At 49.3% G+C, this 21,751-nt stretch overlaps 1 protein-coding gene across 5 annotated transcripts in view; it reads right to left on the bottom strand.

Moving 5' to 3' along the window:
• SLC25A25 (solute carrier family 25 member 25) overlaps positions 1 to 21,751 on the bottom strand; it is a 158,567-nt gene that overhangs the window by 80,097 nt on the left and 56,719 nt on the right. For all 5 annotated transcript variants that reach the window (XM_085614174.1, XM_085614175.1, XM_085614173.1 and 2 more), the window contains exon 2: positions 19,092 to 19,218. In XM_085614174.1, the coding sequence (XP_085470300.1) occupies positions 19,092 to 19,218 (127 nt within the window). The remainder of the gene's footprint in view (positions 1 to 19,091; positions 19,219 to 21,751) is intronic.

The raw sequence follows: 21,751 nt of genomic DNA, 5'->3' as shown, positions 1-21,751 counted from the left end.
CGGTAGGAGTCCAAAGCGTGTTCGGAAGATATTCTCCGCTTGTGGAGCATAATTCTGCCGGTGTCGGCATCGATGATGTGGGACGGTGACGTCTCCGTAGGAGAGCGTTCGGCAGGTGTGATCCTAGTTTGGGTGACACGTGTTCTTATTTCAAACATTTTGGGCGCCGTGGATGGCGGCAGGCCAAAAGTGATATGGGGTGGTGCTGGAGAAGCTTTTTGAGCTTTTTTCGGCTCGGAGCCTGACGTGTCCTGGAGGGCTGCCTTTTCTTTGATGCGTTGCAAGGACGCTGCAACTTGTCGCACCTGGAACGCCGACGGTTCTTTGGCGCCGAGCGGTTCTGTAGAGGCAGGCGTGGACTTCTTCGGGGCCACGGGGTCATCGAGTCGAGGAAGTAGCCGTCGACGGCGTCGATGATTGGGCCTTAGGTGCTGCTTTCGAAGCGGTGTGCGACGCAGCGGCCATTTTGACCTTCGTGGCCGGAGCCGATTGTTTCGGTGCCGGGTGCCGAGGCGGTTTGGCAGTACCGATGGCCTTTTTCCGTGTGTCGGTGCCGACGTCGGCTGCTGCGAGTTCGGCACCGAAGTCCCGTTTGGTGCGGTCGGTGCCGACGGGTTTGGCTGGCGTCGAAGGTGTAGTGGGCTTCGATCCGACCAGTGTCACTTTCAGTTTCGGTTTCTGTGGAACCGACACGACTTTTGGTTTCGGTTTCGAGGAAGGGAAACCAGTCGTTTTGGGTACTAATGGCTGTCGCTGAATGTCCGAGGCCGGGCCCGAGGTTGGGGCCGAAGAACTGCGGGATAGGTCTTGGGTAAGGCCCGAAGGTGATCCCTCGACCGGAGCCATAGACTGACGCACTGGGATATCCTCCGTCTGTACGGGTAGGCCTTGCTCGTCACCGGAGCTACTTTCTTCGGCCCCTAAGGCCTCATCGTAGTCTACCTCGGTGTCGGCTTCACCCCTGTGAAAGAGTTGTTCTTCGATGTCTTCCGATCCGGAATCGTGTTCGGAAGCGGAGCTGGAGGGTAGGTTCTCCACGCCTTCCACATCTTCGTCCTCGGCGCTGAAGATGTTGGTCGGGGGCCGGTGCCGCTTGCTGCGCTTCAAGTCTCGCTGCTCGTCGATTCCGGAGAGTCTTTTTGGATCGGAATCGGGCACAGGCCATACATGTGGATTCGTCGTGATCCGGTGAAAGCATTTGTTGCACACCGGGTGGACGTCGACATGGGGATATTTCGCATTGCAAACAGGACACCGCTTGAATGGTGTCCTCGATTCCATCGTCTATGTTGGGGTCGATGGTCGGATATGATGCGAAAAAGTTGTTTTTGAAGTCAGTAAACTAACAAGTAACTGTCGATACCGATCGGGAACAGTACCGACGCGAACTAAAGGCCTTTTGGCCTGAAAAAAGTTTTCCCTAACTTGAGTCAAGATAAGCACATCCGAACCCAATGGCGGAAAAAAACAATCTGAGGATGGAGAGGATGCCCATGCGCACTGTGGTCCAGGGGAGGAGTCACCTATTTCAGGATACTTCGAAGACTCTTCCAGGACAACAGCGTGCAAACATCCGGACCCAACACTAGGCGGCGATCTATGCACAGATATGAATTCAGCAGCCCACATGCCTCGAACATACGTAATTATATAAAAACAGAGATAAAAGCATGTAATAACCTAAAGAATGTCCCTATATGAAATTTCCATAGAGATACATGGAAAGAGAAAAAAGACATTCGCAGTCTGTCATTATGTTAGTCCAAACTACGGCCAATCAGGCGCCAGCTCCTCTCTAGAACCTTCTCCTCAGAGCTCCTCACCTCAGATTTTCGTAGCACCAAAGTGACTCTTAGAGTATATGAGGAGAAGAGAGAGAGCCTCTGAAGGGAGGAGGGAGGGTCGCATGTGAATCTATGAAAGACACCAATACTGGAGAACCACCTGTTTACAGGTAAGTAACAATTGTTCTTCTCCAGTATTGGGGTGTCTTTCATAGATTCACATGCTTGAATATAGAATAGCTAGCAGTAACAATCATTGTTTCCATGATCACACAGCTTCGAAATTGTAATGACAATCAATCTTCTTATGCATATGACCGTACTGAATAACTGTAACAGTATAAATGCATCATTATGTCAATCATAAATGGAAACAATATGGAGGCGGGAGGAAGAGGCTCACCTTATTTAAAAAGATTGCGTAGCACTGCCTATCCTACTGCAGCGTCCTCTTCGCTTAAAGTTGCCAAGCAGTAGTGCTTAGTAAACGTGTGTCTGGTCGACCACGTAGCTGCTCTGCAGATGTGTTGTAAAGGTACTCCAGCAAATAAGGCGGTAGATGATGATACTGCCCTAGTGGAGTGTGCTCTCACTGAAGACTGTAGGGGTTTGTTTGCTTTTTGGTGGCAGAAAACAATAGCTGCCGAAATCCAGCGTGCAATCGTCGGCTTAGTAACCTGACGTCCTTTATGACAACGTCCATATGCTATAAAAAGTTGATCGGATTTTCGAAACGAAATTGTCCTACTGATGTAGAACTTTAGGCATCGCTTCACGTCCAAAGAGTGCAATCTTTGCTCTGCAGGTGTCTGAGGATTGGCAAAAAAGGTCTTTAATATTACTGGTTCATTAATATGAAAATCAGTAGGCACCTTGGGTAGGAATGATGGATTGGTGCGTAACACTACAGCATCCGGTTTGAACTGCAGGAAACGGAGGTTTGATGGTAAAAGCATGAATGTCACTGACACGACGTGAAGACGTTAATGCCAGAAGTAGTGCGACCTTCCAAGTTAGATATTTTAAGTCGGCCTTGTGAATGGACTCGAACGGAGGTCTCATCAATTGCGCCAACACAACGTTAAGATGCCACAACGGAGGAGGGCGCCGAATTGGCGGGAATTTCCGAAACAAACCTTTAAAAAATTGGCGGATTATTCTTGAGGAACAAAGGGAATTTGATCCATCCTGCCGGAAACGGGAAATTGCTGCTTGGAAAACCCGTAGGGTTGCATGAGACAGTCCAGAATTAGCTAGGTGCAAGAAGAAAGGTAGTAATTGGTGCACCGTGGAGTGTATCGGGTGGACTCCGTTAGAAGCACACCAGTGGCAGAATCTTTTCCATTTGAACTTGTACGTCCTGATTGTAGAGGTTGCTCTTGCTTGAGCCAAAATATCCCTACAATCCTGCGGGATGTCTAGATGGGCGAACTCATGGTGTTCAGGTTCCAGGCCGATAAGCTCAGTGAGGAGGGATTTGGATGACAAATTCTCCCTTCGCTCATTGTGAGCAGATCTGTCCGATGTTGCAGGAGGATTGGTTGACATTGGGACATCAGGAGCAGTTCTGAGAACCACGCTTGTCGGGGCCAGCGTGGGGCTATTAGAATCAGGTGGCAAGGTTGTCTCTTCATCTTCCAAAGGACCCGAGGTATGAGGGGAATTGGAGGAAAGGCGTACGCAAATAGATTGCACCAGTTTATCAAAAGGGCATTCCCCTGCGACTCTCTGTGGGGATGCCAGCTTGCATAATTCCGGCATTTCCGGCGTAGCAAAGAGATCCAGTTGCGGACGACCCCATAGTTGGAATATCCTCTCTAGAGTGGGTTGGTGTAATTCCCACTCGTGGGTCGACGAGGAGGACCTGCTCAGGGAATCCGCTAGGACATTGGATACTCCTGGTAGGTGTACTGCTGTAATCATGATTTGATGACTGAGAGACCAGTCCCAAATTCTTTGAGCTAACCTGGACAGACTTGGGGATTTTGTTCCGCCTTGTTTGTTCACATAGTGCATACAGGTTGTGTTGTCTGTCTGTATTAGCACTGATTCTCCTTGGATCAAGGGCAGAAATGACTTTAGAGCGAGATAAATCGCCATCAACTCCAACCTGTTGATGTGCCAAGTTCTTTGATGTGTTGACCATCTCCCTTTTACCGAGAGATCCTCCAAATGTGCACCCCATCCCTCTAATGAGGCGTCTGTCGTGATTGTCCTGTCCGGCGGCACCGACAGAAAAGACGTGCCTTCTGTCAAGTTGGCTGGATTTGTCCACCATGCGAGTGCTGACCTCATTTGATCTGTGACACGTACCATGTCGTGGAAAGAACCCGTTACTTGACGCCACTGAACATCCAGTGCTTCCTGAATAGGACGTGTTCTCAGCCTGCAATGGGGAACTAAGGCAATGGAGGATGACGCCATCCCCAGAAACGATTTTAACAATCTCACAGAAACTGACTCTTTCGACCTGATCAAAGCCACCAGCCGTAGAATCTTTTGCAGACGCTCTTGGGAGAGAAACGCTTTTGCTGATACCGTTTCCAGAGTTGCTCCCAGAAAATCCCTTTGTTGAGCAGGATGAGGTTGGGATTTCGCTGCATTTATGGACAGACCTAATGAGCGAAACACGTTCTGGCATAGAAGTATGTGTTGTTTTAGGTGAGTGCTTGACTGAGATTTCAGGAGAAAATCGTCCAGATATGGAAAAATTTGCACTCCCTGAAGTCGCAGAAACGCTATCACTGGAGCTAGTACCTTCGTGAACACACGAGGGGCCGAGCGCAGACCAAACGGTAACACTTTGAATTGGTAATCGTGTTGACCCACTCGAAAGCGCAGGAACTTCCGATGCCTTTGTAATATAGGAATATGAAAATAGGCATCCTGGAGATCTATTGTTGCCATGAAATCTTCCTGCGAGAGTAGACGCAAGATGTCTACTAGCGTCATCATACGAAAGGATTGGCTCTTTAGGTATTTGTTTAGTGCCCTTAGATCGAGGATGGGCCTCCACTCTCCGTTCTTCTTTGTGATCAGAAAGAATCGGGAATAAAAACCCTTTCCCCTTTGAGATACTGGCACCAATTCTACAGCTCCCTTCTGCTTTAGAAGTCGAACTTGATGTAAAACTTCTTTCATGTGAGCAGGTGGTGGTCCGGAGGGTGGTGTGGAAGGAGGGAATTTGGTGAATTCTAAGGCGTGTCCTTTTTTCACAATGTCCAAAACCCAACGGTCCCTTGTGACGGAGGACCATTGAGAAAAGAACAGAGAGATTCGACCTCCAACCCTGCATGTCCGGAAAGAGTCACTGTCTTTTAGATGCGTTTCCTCTGTATGAGGATTTCCCTCTATACGACTTGGAGGCCTGCTGTCGCGAAGATTGCTGTTGCTGGCCATTCGAATATCGGTTGGATCCTTGATTATAGGGTCTGTATTGATTACTACCCCTTCGGAAATTGGAGGAGGTGCCGCGTCCGGTGCACCACGAAAATTTTGCCTTTGAAATTGTAGGTTTCCTAAGGATCTAGCTGTCTCAGTATCCTCCTTTATGGACTGGAGTGCCTCATCAACGTGACTTCCAAATAACGCCTCGCCGTCATAAGCCATGTTAAGGATCATGGACTGTACCTCCTGACGAAAGGATGTTGATCTTAACCATCCTTGCCTGCGCAGAACAGCCGCTCCGGCAAGCTGACGGAACCCCGTGCAGGCGATGTCTACTGCACAATCAATTATCTCCGCCGATGCTGCTTCTCCCTCTTGAAGCAACTTCATTGCTTCTGCCTTAGATGGCTCCGGCAACTCTTGCAGCACATCTGAAATATCAGCCCACACTTGTCGGTCATAGCGACCCAATATGGCCAAGGCATTAGCTGCTCTAACCACAGTAGAGGCCATTGAAGAGAATTTACGCCCTATGGCATCCATTCGACGTCCGTCACGATCCGGTGGTGCGGTGACAGTCGACGCCGGATTTTTCGCCTTACGTTGCGCTGCCTGCGTAACGACTGACTCAGGTTTAGCCTGTCCCGTGAGGCATGCTGGGGTTCCTATTGGTGCCTTATATTTCTTCTCTAATCGAGGCACCTGTGCCGGCAAGGTATTCGGTGTTTGCATCAACTTCTTGCCTTCTTCCCAAATAAATTCCACAATAGGAATAGCATGAGTCTGTTTAAAAGGTTGACTTTTGAAATCATAAAGGAAACAATCTTCCTCTCTGCGCTTCGTTGTCAGTTTAAAACGTTGCGCCGCCCTCTTCATTAGTTGGTGAAAGTTCGCTATGTCCACTGGAGGTGAATCCCCTGTTACTATCTGAGAGGGGGATGGAGTTTGTGCTTGGTAATTGTCCCACTCCGCCATATCATCGTCATCGTTATCCACATCCCCACTATCATCTGGGATTTCACCCTCTTCTGTTTCTTGAGGGACTTCCTGCGGAGGCTCATAGTGAGGCAACAATCTCTCTGGGACCTGCCTTGGTGGTGCAGAGGGTAGCAGAGGTAAAGGATTTACAATTGGTATCGGTGGTATAGTTGTTGGAACCACAGGAGTTGACGGGACCTCAGAACGTTGTGGAGATAGAGGAGAGCGTTGATTATAGTCGTCTAACATGCGTTGGAGATTAGTTATGAGCGACAATGGAAGAGTCGCCGTTGCATGTTTCGCAGGCACCTGCTGTATGTAAACTGGACCTTCATCCTCACTGCTGTCATCCTGGCATTTAATTATCAAGTCGGATGGGCTTTGCGCCGTTCCAAAGGACTCCGGTAAACCCTCGGACTCCTGATCAGAATCCGTAGCAAATAAAGGTGAAGGAGGCAGCGCATCCCCTACAGGAATAATCTCTTCCTGCCTATCGAGGCTAGCATTAGTTGGTAATGGTGTCAAAGGAACCCCAGTGAATGATGAAAGACGCTGAAGTTGCGTGAGGTAGCTGTTCCCTCCTTGACCTTTGGGCAGACGATATCCTGTTCACCTTTATCTTTATGAAAGAACCTGCCGTCGACTGCTGCATGGTATGCACTGTGGACGTCTTCGGAGAAGGCCTCGTCGACGGAGCTGTCGATAATGGAACGATGGTCAACGGAATCGTCGGCGGCGGAATCTGTGCCAACGAAATCGACGGAGCCGCCGCCGACGAGGCTTTAGTCGACGAAGCCGCCGTCGACGATCCCGTCGACAGGATCTTCTTCTTCGTCGACGGAGTGGACGCCGAAGAGATCGACGACGTCTTCGTCGACGACACGGGTAGCGTCGACGGTACCTTTACCTTCTTCGTCGACGACGATGTAATGGGCAAAATAGAAGTCACCGCCCTTGTAGTACTGATGGTCACCGTCGACGAGGATAACGTCGACAGAACACTCGTCGACGACGAAGCAGCTGATGTCGTCGTCAGAGTCACCGTCGACGAGCCTGATACAGCAGATCTCGTCGTCGGCAGCATCGTCGACGAGGCGGACAGTCTTTTTCCTGAGGACTGGGAAGTAGACGCCTCTACAGCCTGAGAACTATGTCCCGAAGGCGACAAAACAGTAGGTGAGACAGCAGAAGTGGCAGCTGTCCGAGTCAAAGACAGTTTCTTTTTCTTGAGGAAAGGAGATGGTAACTCCTGCACACTACTGCGCTTAGAGGCTGTCTGAGAACGGCCAGAAAGAAGACTTTCCATATCAGACACTGGGTCATCTTTATCCTTCAGTCTCTGTAGCCATATTAAGAGACGGCCTTCTCTGTCCTTTAAAGTCTTTGTAGAAAAGGTTCTACAAAATTTACATTTTGCCACTTCATGATCTGGGTACAAACAGTAAATACACTTACTGTGTGGGTCCTCAGAAAATAAACGCAGCTTTCCACACGAAGAACACGGTCTAAACAAAGATTTCTTACTTGAAGACATTCTGACTGACAAAAACTGAGCAGAGCTCAGGGAGACTCCCTGTCACACGACGTGCGGTAGAAAATCTGAGGTGAGGAGCTCTGAGGAGAAGGTTCTAGAGAGGAGCTGGCGCCTGATTGGCCGTAGTTTGGACTAACATAATGACAGAGATAGACTGCGAATGTCTTTTTTCTCTTTCCATGTATCTCTATGGAAATTTCATATAGGGACATTCTTTAGGTTATTACATGCTTATATCTCTGTTTTTATATAATTACGTATGTATAGGTATATGTATAGGTGTATATATATATATATATATATATATATATATTATTATCACTGTATATATTGCTATATTATTTACCGTGGGACTCCCAGTCCGACGACAGGGAATATTCAAGCATGTGAATCTATGAAAGACACCCCAATACTGGAGAATGGTTGTTGCCCACTGTGAAATGCAGGAACTTGCGATGTTTCTTCACTATGGGCACATGAAAGTATGCGTCCTGCAGATCAATTGCGTATAGCCAGTCTCCCTGACGAAGTTGAGGGTAGATCTGATGCAAGGACAACATCCGAAATTTTTCTCTTTGAACCCATTTGTTGGCTTGTGGTAAGTCGAGAATGGTTCTGAACTCGTTCTTGTCTTTCTTGCGAACTAGATTGAACCGTGAATACAGCCCTGTTCCTTTCTGTCCCAGAGGAACCGGTTCTATCGCCCTTTTCTCTAGGAGGGTGTTGGCCTCCTTCTGCAACTCGCGCAGCATGTATCTTGATTGAGTTGGAGGGATTGATGGAGGAGGGCTTGTAAAACGTCTCGGATATCCACTGCATACAGTATTCAGCACCCAATTGTCCGGAGTTATTTTTTGCGACTCTGCCAGATGTTCTTGGATACTTCCCCCCCCACCGGAGTGGACAACGGATGAGGGGGAAGAAACCCTTCAGAGCTTGGGACCAGCAGGAGCCTTGTTCCCCTGTCCAGACTGCTGGTTAGATCGTCCTCGCTGTTGACGTTTCTGAAACGGCTGAAAAGACTGCTGAAACTGCTGCTGTTGGTTGGACTGGCGACCCTGAGACCGCTGAAACCTATGAGAGGAATAACGCCGCTGGAAAGGACGGACAGTCTTACGTTGTTCTTTAGGTTTCTCCAAACCTACAGCCTTCAACGTCTCCATTCCGGTCTTCATGAGGGCCATCTTGTCCGCATGGGCGCCAGAGAGTTGTGCCAGAGAACGGGAGATTGGAAATTCGTTGATGCGCCTCAGGCTTCAGAGATGTGAGACGAAGCCAAGCATGACGCCATAGAGCAATGCCATGGCAATACCCATGGGCTGCCAGGAGCGAAGTATACACAGCAGCGCTGATGACTTGGTTAGAGACCATCAGGCCCTCATTCACAATCTCCTGGAAGTCTTCCCTCTTGTCTCTGGTTATGAGATCCACAAACTGTTGAAGGGACTCCCCCAACGATCTATCGTAGTGGCCCAGCAAGGCATTAGAGCTGGCTGCCTTCATGGAAGTCGCTGCACTGTTACAAGACTTTCTGCCCACTGAATCCAGCTTACAGCTCTCCTTATCCGGGGGCACCGTGGAAGTTGGAGCCGTAGCATGCTGTTTCCGTGCCGTCACCACTATGACAGAGTCCGAAGTGGGGTCCAGCCGGAGGAAGGCAGGGTCCGAATCCGGTGGACGATACTTCTTCTGCAACCTTGAAAGCGCAGACTTTATTGAGGATGGCATCAGGAACAGTTCCATAACCGGTTCCTCCAAACCCGGCACCAACCGAAGTACCGGACGTGATGTTTGTCTCTTCTGTAGAGTTTCAAATATCACAGAGGTCCGCTGCACAGAAGTAGACAGGGGAATGATCAATTTTGCAGCCCCTCTGACTAGAATCTCCTGGAAGGTGGAAATATCAACCGGCGAAACCCTCTGCGGGGGAGAGTAGACTAGTACCTCCCTGTACCCGTGGAAGAAGTATCCCTGGTATGCCGGGACCAAGACCTTTCGTATCGGTGACGACGTGATCTTGTGGAGGACCGGTGGCGTCTATGTGAACGATGTCTCGAGCGAGATCGTGTTCTTGGTCGTAGAGGTTCCACAAAGTGCGTAGGCTGAGGAGCCACGAGCCCAGGCTGAGGAGGAGGTGGTGGAGGAATCGGTGGAGGAGTCGGAGGACTCCGTGGCGGCTGAGGTATTCCTGGTGGGTCCGCTGGTGGAGGCGGAGCAGGAGGCGACCTAGTTGGTGAGTAGGTACGCGAATACTCCGAACTTGGCGAAGAGGCCAACCTTGTTTTACGAGCGGGCCGTGAGGATGGGATCCTAGACTCTCTATCAGACCCCTCGACGTCGATCCACTGCTCAACGTAGTGTCGGCGTCGTCCGGAACGCAAAGTCCGTGTCGAGGACGATAGGCTCACCATGGAGCGAGGCCCAGAACAGGATCTCGACGTCGAAATCGATCCCTCTACGTCAACCTTCTCTTTGATCCTCTCCTCGACGTCGACCTTCGTGTAGACATCAATTTCCTCCTCGGCGCCGATCTTCGCGTTGTCGATGGTGATCGGTGACAACGCTTTGGCGGCGAATGCCGCTTGTGAGATTCAGATCGACGCCGATGATGCCTCGACGGCGATGTTTGTTGCGTTGACGTCGAACGCGGGGAACCCCTCAACGGCTATCTCGCCGTTCTTCTCGTCGTCGCTTTGACCCAGAGCCCTGGGTCGACGGAGAGCATATCGTGGTCATACCTGCTCTCGACGTCGTCATCACCGTCCTCGACGGGCGTCATTTTTCTGTCGTTTTTCTGCTCTGGAGCCCCCCAGAGGTCAAAGCATGGGACTTGGTAGAGGACTTACCCTCTCCTTTCCCAGAGGCTGAAGAAGCTGCCTTCTGTCTCCTCTGCTCCATCCCTTGGAGCCGAATCTTCTCCCTGTCACGCAGAGTGCGATGTGGAAAAGGTCTTACAAATGGAACAGGTGTCAGGCACATGAGACACAGGCAAACACAGAATACAGACTGTGAGAATCCGACTTGGCCTTCTTCCTACCGCAGTCAGGGCACTTGTTCAAATAGAGATGGCATTTGGACAAGAAAACAGTAGAAATTCTGCCAAAAAACTACAGCAGAAGTTAGATAAAGGCCAGAGATGTCGAGTGAAACTGTAAAAAGGCAAAAATACTCACTAGTTTTGATGAAATACTAAAAAAGATAGAGCTCAATGCTCCAGGGTCCTTCTAGCAGGAGCCAGAAAAAAGAACTGAAAGTAACTGCCCCTGGCTGTGCCTCATGGGATACCGGGGGTCTCGGGAGACTCTTAAAGGCACGGTACCCATTTGCAGACACATAATGGCAGCCTATGGGGGCTTCTCTATCTATTCCTGTTCACCTTTATCATGAAAAAAGGAGTTTTGTGAAGGAGAGTTTTCTGTGTGTAAAACTCAGCAAATTACTAAATTTAAAGTTAAACTGGCTATCTTTTTTCACTTCAAGATGAAGTACTGGCCAGTGTAGCCTAGTTGCTTAGGCTGCATTATTGTCTTTTTATCTCTTAAGTGTCCATACAGGCCTTCCTGAAGAAAGGCAGAAGATGACCACTTAAGAAGACATATCTAATGAAGTGCTCCGGAGTCCACGCACATGGGTAGGCCTATTCACATGGTTAGGACTATACATGGAAATCCCCTACAAAAGAACAGCCGTAATGGCTGCTCGACCACACTTGGACAGGCAGCAAAACCCTCCCCCCTAGCCATCGAGAGGTATTGGTCCAGAGAAATGCATGGTTGCGGAGTTGGAGAGGTTGTCTGGGAGAGGTGGAGATCAGACAACTCTATTCCACATTAACTTGCGGGGGTTGCAAGCAATTGGCTAGGCAATAAAAGCGTTCCTAACTATCGAAGGGGGAACAGGTGCAGGTAATCTGGGACTACACGAGCGCCATGTGGTGTTGCAGCAAGCAGTGCAGCCTGAGATGGTGGGTTTCTTCTGAAGGTAGCTGAACACTCAGGGCATTTCCCCAATTGCCCATCACCTGGTGGGATCTTTGAATGCCTGGTCAGACTATTTCAGCTGAGATTGCCTCGAGGATTGTGAATGCCGGCTACACTCAGAGGTGGCACCGGGCATCTTCCAACAATGGGAAGAACCCTTGCTCAGTCAATTCGCCACAGCAGAGAAAATGCAGTGTCATATCTTTTGCATATTGGCCCCTCCCAAGGCTGCTGTCCCTCGGAGATGCTTTTCCCCTGCATTTTTAGGTCACGCCTGGCGTAAGACTGCGCAGACATGCGCAGTCTCGCTGGCGAGATTTAATGATTTGAGGAGATTTCTCTAGTGGGCTTTAAGCCCCGCCCCTCTTTTCCATTGGCTGGCGTCACCGTTTATGCTAAACGGTGGCCAGCCATTGGAAAAGAGCATCTAGTGAGGTACACTTTTCTCTTTTAGAGCCGTCCCAGTTGGACTGGCTGCCCCGACTTACTGCTGGCGTAAAAGTTTTTTTTTTATCTTTATGGGGCCAAACACATGGCCGCATAAAGATAAGAAACCAGTCAAGCGAGCCAGTCTAACTGGGACTGCTCTAAAAGAGAAAAAAAAGCGGGAGGCGTTGTTGGCGTTGCTTGTGCGCCATCTTTTCTACCTGCTTGAATCCCTCGTGTCTGCATTTATTTCGGTTGCTTGCGCTGCAGAGGCGTGTATTTTTTCGAGTCGCATTTCTAAGCTCCTGTTGCGCTCCGCTGCTGGCCCCTGTTGATTAGCAAATGCTGTTTTAGAGTTTACCGTGGCTCACCCAGCCCTCCCCCAAAGAGCAACACCCGACATGCATGTAATATCAATGCAGATTTTTTTATGTAGCGCTGCATACCGTTGCTCTAGGCACTCTACATAACTGATATCGCCCTTGCTTAATTTATAGCACCACATTTGCTCCCATCGGAAATATCGAAACGTTAACTTGCCGCGGCTGAATTCGAACTTGTGACTTTGAGGTTCCTGCATTTGTCACCGGCGGTACCTATTGGCTATGCCAATGCTTGCGTCTTTAGTTACCACACCCAGTGAACGTTTTTTAAGTCCATTATATTTATCGCAATTGCTACAGCTTAGGTCGTCTTTCCTTGCGGCTCGGACCTTTTCTGGTCTTTCCTCTCTCTCTATGCCGCACAGAGCTTGTCTTCCCTCTATGTCGCGCTTAGTTTGTCTTTCTTCTCTGTCGATACCCAGGCGGGGTCTGTAGTGGCGTAGCGCGAGATAGCGGCTCCCAGTGGCAACCCTGGGGAGGAGCCCAGTGAGGTCCCAACCTGGTGGAAGCGAGGGATCCGAGAGGGTGCGTGCCGGTGGTGAGCACAGGGGATACGGACTGGAATAAGTGAAGGGGGGTGGGAGAAATCTCAGCACTTGTCTTTCTAAGGTGTAACTTTATAAAGGGTTATTGTTTCTCAGGGATCGGCGGCTCTGGCCGCTATGCTACATTTTCTTTACAACAGCCAATCGCCTCACATATTTCGCTCCCATCTTCTCGCATTTAGATCAGAATGCAGATTCGATATTGCGCACAGTCACACCCCCAACTCGGCCTGCCCAGAACATGTTCCAGCCTTTCTTTAAACAGCTTTTAAGCAAGAGCGTTTGATTGGGGGCAGACATCCCTCCTTGCAGAGGATAAAGGGACTTGAACTCTAGTAATTAACATAAATGGGTGCTGAAAGCCCTTCTGCTACAAAGACATTATGGCCAGCTGTCCCCTTAGGCAACCTCTTCGAAGATAATTGTGCCTAGGACTAAATCTAATTCCACCACTCCTGTCTCACCTCGCTCTGCTGCTACTACTACATTCACCACCTCCTACAATCTTTTGATTATGTGTTCCTTTGTAACGACCAAAACGAACGTCTATCCATTCGTTTCAACCCTCCTCCATGTGCAGTTTATAATTATTGTAACTAGTAACTGTGACTTAGTATCTGTTGTAATGAAACCTGTTTTTATTGTACAGCGCTCTTAACTCCTTAGGAGAATATCCTTGCTATATATAAATGCATAAATAAAGTAAAAGGAGTGCGGAAATGAACCTTGGTATAGAACTGAAGCGAGGAATAGAAGACTGGGAATTAATTTAAGAAGGAGAAAGGGACAGAGGAAAAATGGCAAGAAGTTATTAAAGGGGGTCCTAGAGAGAAGGAATGGGACCTGGAATGTTAATTTTACAGTTATTCAAGAATTATGTTAAGACCTAGGGTGATAGTTGACAGAAAGAGGGCTGTTGAGGAGAGAAAATGGGCAAAAGGTAAGACAAAGTGGCTAGCTGGTTAGTGGACACGCAGGGATTTGGAATGGCTGAAGAGGAAGGAAGGGAGTGCAATACATGAGGATGGGAGTGAATGGCTAGAGTTGAGAAGGTGGGAATAATTTTAAGTGGAGGAGAAAGACAAGCAGACGATGGCAGAAGAGAAAGGGCGAGAGTAAGAAAACGCAAGAGAAGTAGCGAAGAAACGGGGACGAGGGAAAGAGGGGTGGGTGAGTAAAGTTTAGAAGGCTAGGCGTTAGACGAGAAGAGGATAAATGAAAAGAGGTGATGGCAGAATGGTAGAATGGGGGTGGGAATGTGGAACGGCAAGACTTGGAATGGATCGAGTTAAGTGAAGATATGGTTACAGAGGGAGTAATGTGCACAGAAATAGAGCCGAAGTGTGAGAAAGACGGGGTGAGGGATGGTAATTGGGTGGTGCGGAAAGGAGTCTGAAATGAGAAGGGATGATGTGGTGGTGGGGAGTGATTAAAAGGGAATGAGGAGGTAAAATTATTGGGCAATAATTGGGAGGGAGAAAAGAGCAAAGCGGAATCTAGAAGGGGGCACTAAACAATGACGGAGCTGAAAGGGGAAGGGTCAATAATAGTGGGCGAGGTGGGCATCCGGAAGGAAGATGCGGAAGAGAGATGAAAGTGGTGAGGAAAGATAGCTGAAAGGAGTGGCATCGAGAGGAGCCTATATGTGAAGGTAGTGATATGAAGGGAGTGGGAGGCAAAGAGGTGAAATTTGGATCCTTAAATAAGAATAAAGATGGGAATGAGGTGATAAAAGCAAAGACCTATGGGAGAGCGAAGGTGATTATTTCTGCAGGAGAATGTGCAAAGAGAAACAAGCATTGAAAATGCAATAGGTCTCGCCTTTTATTAAGTTAAAGCCATTTGCTTTGCTAATGGTATTATATAGCAAAGCAAATGGCTTTCACTTAATAAAAGGCGAGGCCTATTGCATTTTCAATGCTTGTTCCTGTTCTGTTTGTCGTCGTCCTAGCAAAGCCTTGATGTGGCAACAGTTGATTACCTCTTGACTTTTTGGCCGCCTTACGTTTACCTGACCAGCCAGCTTTCTTCAATTCACCTGTTGTGATCATTTTTGAAGGGGGTGATCCATATACTCCCACCAGCTCCATTTGTCATGCTGCAGTGAGACCTTAAGTTGGTATTCAGCTACTTGATGTGCACTCCCTTCGAACCCATGGGCAGTTCTCCGTCTCCTTACCATCAAGGCTGCATTTCTCCCCGGATAACATCAGCCAGGCTAGGGAGTGAACTCCAGGCATGGTCAAGGATTCCTCCCCCCTCCCCCCCCCCATACATCTTTCTTCTGATAAATTAGTCTGTCAGAGACAAAACCAGCATGCCCTTCCACATAGGGCAGTCCATCACCTTGCCAGCTTTCTATGCACCGCCTCACCTGTCCAAGGGAGAAGAATGGCTTCACAACCCTGACCCTATGAGGGTACTTTGCCTTTATGTGGACTGAACCAGAGACTACCAACAGGTCGACCACATTTTCGTCATCTTGTCTGGGGCTACGAAAGGCAAAAAGGAGCAAAAGAGGACAATCTCAAGATGGATTGTTATTATGCATCAAGACCTACAACGGGTTAGCAGAGAACGATCCCCCAGAAGGCTTGCATGGTTATCCCACCAGAGCGAAGGCTGCCAGAAATACGCTGGTGGCCAGTGCCAGGCATGGACAATTGGCAGGCTACAATGTGGGCGCCCCTCCAAATGTACACAAAGCATTACCACCTGGATAGCTACGCCCGACGGGACGGTCACTTCACCCAATCTATCCTGCAGGATTTCCTCGTCTGAGCAATTCCACACACCCACCACCAGAGGAGGTTTACTGTCTTGGGACCTATTCACAAGGTGATTAATCTGCGGTTAGAAGTCTCTCTCGGAAGAACAAGCTACTTACCTTTGTAAAGTATTTTCTAGTAGAGACTCTAACCTCAGATTCCTCACCAATCCACCCTCCTCCATCGTTCTGTGAAATGGACTTCCAAAGCTCTTTAAAAAGAAACAGAATCTAAAAGATCTGCATGGCTCCGAGTCCGACAGCGCAGACAAGAGATCAGACAGAAACTGGTGTCATCGAGCAGAGTTGGTGGAAATGTAGAGGCCTCAACATTACATCCAAGGGGGGGATGGAACCGACGAACAAGTTACTTACCTTCAGTAACGTTATATCTAAGAAAAATTGGTTAGTTATAGATTCCTTACCTTAGAATTACCCTCAGGCATCAGACTGGACCCAGAAAGTTTTTTGTCAGCAGTACCCCTGCGCGTCTGAAGGTGGTGTCGGTCGACTCAGCGTTCGTCGTTGGCGTCGTCGTCACCGGGATGACGTTGCGGTAACTACATAGACGCCACCCTCGCACGCCGACGTCAGTTCTGTACGCGACTTATCACGCCAAAAGCAGAGAGCCATGCAAGACACTGACCACTGGTGCACAAAACTAGGGCCCTGAAAGAAAGTCTTTAACCATAGAAGTCAGTTCGCAGAACGGGGAGGATGGGTGGTGCGGTAAGGAGTCTATAACTAACCTATGTTTCTTACAGATATAACGCCTTTGTCCTTCATGGGCACCAGAAAGTAGTGGGAATAGCAACCATGACCTACTTCAGGGACAGTAACTCGCTCAATGGCTCCCTTGGCCAAAACGTCCTGTTGGAGAAGGGCCAGATAATCCTCCGACATGGGATGGTACTGAGGTGGCATGGCAGGAGGGGTAGTCTCCAAGGGGAGGGAGTAGCCCCTTCGGACTATTTGCAAACCCCACCTGTCAGTCGTGCTGGTGCGCCAGTGGGAGAGGTGATGGCGAATCCTGCCGCCTACTGCCATTTGGTTGCCCTGAAAGGTCACACTAGGAGGGTTTGGAGGCTGCTGCACAGGGGGCTGTGGTGGACTGGCAACCCGCTGTCCCCCAGAACCACAGCGGTGGTTCCCACGTCCCCGGCCAACAGGGGCTGAACAGCTTGCGCTGCCCATAGCTCTGGGCAGGACGTGGCTGGGCACCTTTTCCGTAGCCACGAAAGGCAGACTGCGCAGGGTGGGTGGTGGAGAGGCCCAAGGCCCTGGCCGTAGCCTAAGAGTCCTTAAAGCGCTCCAGCGTGTTGTCTGCCCTGTCGCTGAATAGGCGACGGCCATCAAAGGGCATGTCCATAAGAGTGGATTGGACATCCCCTAAAAAACCAGTAGACCTCAACCATGCATAATGCCGAAGGGCTGCCGACGTGGAAATCGCCCTGCCTAGTGAGTCGGCGGTATCCAGCCCACGGCGGATGGTAAAGCTCACTGCATCTCTCCCCTCGGCAATAGTATGGGAGAGTACGGCCCAGGCCGCCTCCAGGCACTGGGGCAGCACTTGTGCTACCGTATCACACACAGAGTGGGTGTAACGGCCCAACAGACATGCGGTGTTTACCGACCGCAGTCCCCAAGCTGGAGGAAGAAAGCATCTTTCCAAGATGGTCCAGCTTTTTGGATTCCCTATCAGGTGGTGCGTTAGGGAATGTGCCTTTGGAGGTGGAGGCTTGGACCACCAAACTCTCAGAGGTGGGGTGTTGGGAAAGAAAAGTTGGGTCGCCCGGAGCCGGGCGTTGGGCAATCATCCAATCCACAGGAGCCCCTTTGTTGGGCCTGGACCAGGTGCCCAAAAGGATGTCGGTGAGGGCTTCATTAGACGGAAGCAGGGGCCCCGAAGAGCTCGTTGATGGTTGAAGCACCTCCGTCAGGAGGTTGGTTTTGACTGTCACCGTAGGTAGCTCAAGGCCAAGAGCCTCAGCCGCCCTACGCAACACAACTGCGTACGAAGCTCCATCCTCTGTAGCCACGGTAGGAGGAGACAACATGCCATGGTCTGGTGAGCTATCCAAACCACTGGCTTCCCCCGGTTCCTCTCTCCAGTCCGGTTCATAGCCCAACTGGTCTGTTAGAGGGTCTCCAGACCCGTCCCAGTTCATGGTGCGGCAGTCTGAGCACGACTTGGGGTCGCGCTCCAGGCAAAACAGGCACATGTCGGCTACAGGAACCGCAAGTCTTGAAGCCGGGCATCCCTGACGTGCACCAGGAGTCGAACACTCAAACGGCGTCGACAAAAGTGTCGAAAAATGTCAGTCAAAAAGTGACTGGACGTACCGCTCTCTCCGGATCTGCTCTGCCTGGCGCGGAAAAAGAAAGAACTTAAGTCAGTGCGCGAGGGCAGCGTCTATGTAGCTACCACGACGCCCTCCAGGCGACCACGACGAACGCGGAGTCAACAGACGCCACCTTCCGACGTGCAGGGGTACGAACGACGAAAAACTTTCCGGGTCCAGTCTGATGCCTGAGGGTAATTCTAAGGTAAGGAATCGATAACTAACAGTTTCTTTCAGCTGTGGAGCCGCATGATGCCACCTACCAACACGTAAAGCAATTAATTTAAAGTTTCCAGATCCAGTCTGGTGAAAGGGTAAATCACAAGGTGAGGAATCTGCAGTTAGAGATTCTACCAGAAAAGGCCTTACCAAAGATAACTTGTACTTTCACCTGACACCTCACTGCTCACATGTAGCTGCAGCACACAACATTCATCTGAAGACCCTTCAGAAGAAGCCCAAAACCTGCCTAATACTCGAAGCCACCAACACACCTTAATCCCCAGAGTCCCATTACCCTGAGCCTGCTCACACCTGTAATGCCCACAGCTCACCTGAAGCACTAGCACCCACCTGAAGATCCCTCAACTCAGCAGAGGCCCCAGAGCCTATCACCTAAAGCCCCACAGCTCACCTTAATCCTCAGAGCTCCATTGCCCGGAGCCGCTCAGTCAAGGCTAGCTGCCCACTCACCTGGAGCTACAGCACACACATGAAGCTCCAGAAGTCACCTGAGGCCCTTGGCTCATCTGAAGACTCCTGATCCCATCGCCTGCAGACCCCCAGCTCACCTTAATCTTCGGAGCCCCCATTACCCGGATCCGCTTACTCACCTGTAGCTCCACACTCACCTGAAGCTCCAGCCCTCACCCAAGGCCCCCGCTTACCTGGAGTGCTCCAAACCACCCAAGCCCCCATTAACCAGAGCCACTCGCTCACCTTTAACTCGCCCTTCCCCTGCTCACCATCGTTCTTCTTGTCAAGACTCTTAAAGACCAGCCGCAGCTTCTTCTCGTGGTCACGCAGGTAGTGCACAAACTCTTCGAAGTCCAGTTGCCCGTCCTGGTCCTTGTCTCCCGCCTTCACGATTTTCTGCAAGAAAACAAAAAACACTTTAACGTTACATGTTCTGAGCCTCGCTAGAGCTAACAGGCGCTATCTTAGGCAGGGGACTGCCATGTGCTAGGCTTCACAGCGCTATACCCATGCACAGCATTAGACTATCACCTGACACAAGCATTGGCAAGCCAATAGGTCTCGGCAATTAAAGGGCTATAGGCGTTGGCAAATGCAATGCATTTGTGTGTGATGCTGGTTTTATTGATATACAGGTTTTCAGCCGAAGAACGGTCCCATAGCTGCTGTTGGCCGTTATGTCACCACTGAGCCTTGCATAGCATTTGTCAGTGTTATTGGTATAAAGTCAGTATTCTAGCTGTTTTCACAACCCTGCCTTGGAGTCTTTCTCCAACTAATTTGACAGCAGACATGGAGAGGTACACTTTTGCGAAGCAGGAATCGTTCTAGTGCACCCACTACAGGAACACCCCTTGCACCAGAAGAGTTTGTTGTGAAGCATGAATAGCAAATCTCACACAAGTTGCATGTTACTGACCGCACACTAGTCCTGCATGCATCCCGCCATCCAAAATCCATTAGCATTCTCTTTGTTTACTGTTTTGCTTAATTCATAAGCTTAGAAAAGAGATCAGTCCACATGTTCCTGAATGTTAGTCATTTTGAACCACAGCTTTTCATGCGTGGCGCGCTTCCTACACAGACGCAATTTCTGCATAGTAAATCATGGTGCGTGTGGTGAGCATGTCAGCAGTCTAAATATGGGTGCCGAGTTCATTAAACCATTTGTCAAATAATGTATTTCTGATTGACTGGCTTTCCCATTGACAATTTTGTGTTCTAGAAAATGAAAACTGGGAAACCTTTGTCACAAGCGCTCATGCACAAAGCAAGCAGCAATGGAGGAAGGGTGTGGGGGGAGGGTCAAGCTGCGAATCAGGAGGTAATTGGGCGACATGCAAGCAACACCAGAATGCACAGAAATTTGATGGGAACGAGATTCACAGCCCTGTTTAGAGAATCACTCGGAGCAAATGTAAACACAAATGTTTGTGAAAAGCGCTGTTAACCATAAAAACAAGATTTACAGGCCTTTTTAGAGAAACGCTCGGAGAAAATGTAAACAAGTGCTTGTGAAAAGTGCTGTTAACCAAAGAAAATAGTCCTGAAAACATTCCCTAAAATGGCAGCTGTGTATGGATATTAGTAATAGGTCCCTGCTCTCGGGGAGGGCTAAACACAGGAAGAGGCATGACGCATGCATGCCATGGGTGTTGAAAATGTCCCTTTTTGCAGGGTCATCCCTAAAGTTTTTGCCTTCCTCCTGTATTTTTTCTGACCTGTTTGTGTTGGTTTTATGACTCTGGGCACTTTACCACTGCTGATCAGTGCTAAAGTGCATATGCTCTCCCTGTGTAAATATGACATGTGAATTGGTATATCCATGATTGGATTATTTTGTTTACCGGTTAGTCCCTAGTAGCATGGCCTGTGTGTGCCCAGGGCTGGTAAACCAAATGCTGATGGTGGGCCTGCAGCGCTGGTTTGCGCCACCCACAGAAGCAGTTTGTAAAGTGTGTCTCAGACCTGCAACTGCAGTGTGTGTGCAGTCCACAACTGCCATCTTGGCTGTGAAGTGCACCCACTTCCCAGCCCCTGAACCTTCCCTTGGCATCATGTAAGTCACCCCTATAGTAGGGTGCATTGTATGTGTAAGATAGGACATGCCTTGGTGTGAGTAGCATGTCCTGGTAGTGAATTACACCCAATTTCGTTTTTCACTACTGCAAGGCTACCTGTTCCCCATAGGCCAGAATGGGCAGTTGTGATTATTACAATCTATAATCCTAACTGACCCAAGGAACATGGTAGAAAAACGAATTTAGTATGCCTGGGCTCAGAATATTAAAATATATCTTTTAGTGAAGTTTGTTTCTATATTCTGTGTTTGAAAATACCACTTTTAGAAAGTAGGTATTTTCTTGCCTAAGCCTTCCAGTGTGCTCTGCTGTTATGTGTATTGGCTGTCTGGTTTTGGAGGGACAGGGCAGGCTGAGTCAGACCTGGGTTGAATAGAGAGATCTGCATTGGAGTATGGGGAGGGGTAGCCCCTTGACCTGAATAGGGCTTTGCCTGGCAAGGTGAATGCTGGCTCCACCTCCTACTGTACGTCTGAAGGCAGACCCTCTCTTTCTGAAAGGAAGGATGCAGCCTGGTAAACAAAGTGTTCCAGGACTGAGCAGAACTGGTTCTGGCTGGGTTCAGTGACTTGTAGCTTTTGAGAACAAAGACTTTTGGGGTATAAATATCTGTGCTGAAACCCCTACAATTGGTATTGCTCCTGGACAACAAGAAGAACCTCTGTCCGTGTAACTGAAGGAATCTGCAGGAGAGGACTGTCCTTGTGCTTGTGTGCTGTTTCTTGGATTGGCCTGCAGTGGTTACCATTGGACTTGGAAGAAGAAGGAAAAGGACTTTGAGAGAACTTTTATTTATCGTGCTACAGCAATCACCCAAGGGCTAGGAGAGAGCTAGCCTCCTGTTGAAG

Source organism: Triturus cristatus, chromosome 1_2 (genome assembly GCF_964204655.1).
Source record: "Triturus cristatus chromosome 1_2, aTriCri1.1, whole genome shotgun sequence".
NCBI classification, from domain to species: Eukaryota; Metazoa; Chordata; class Amphibia; order Caudata; family Salamandridae; genus Triturus; species Triturus cristatus.
Note: the sequence above shows the minus strand (reverse complement) of the source record. Positions and strands in the feature narration are given on the sequence as shown.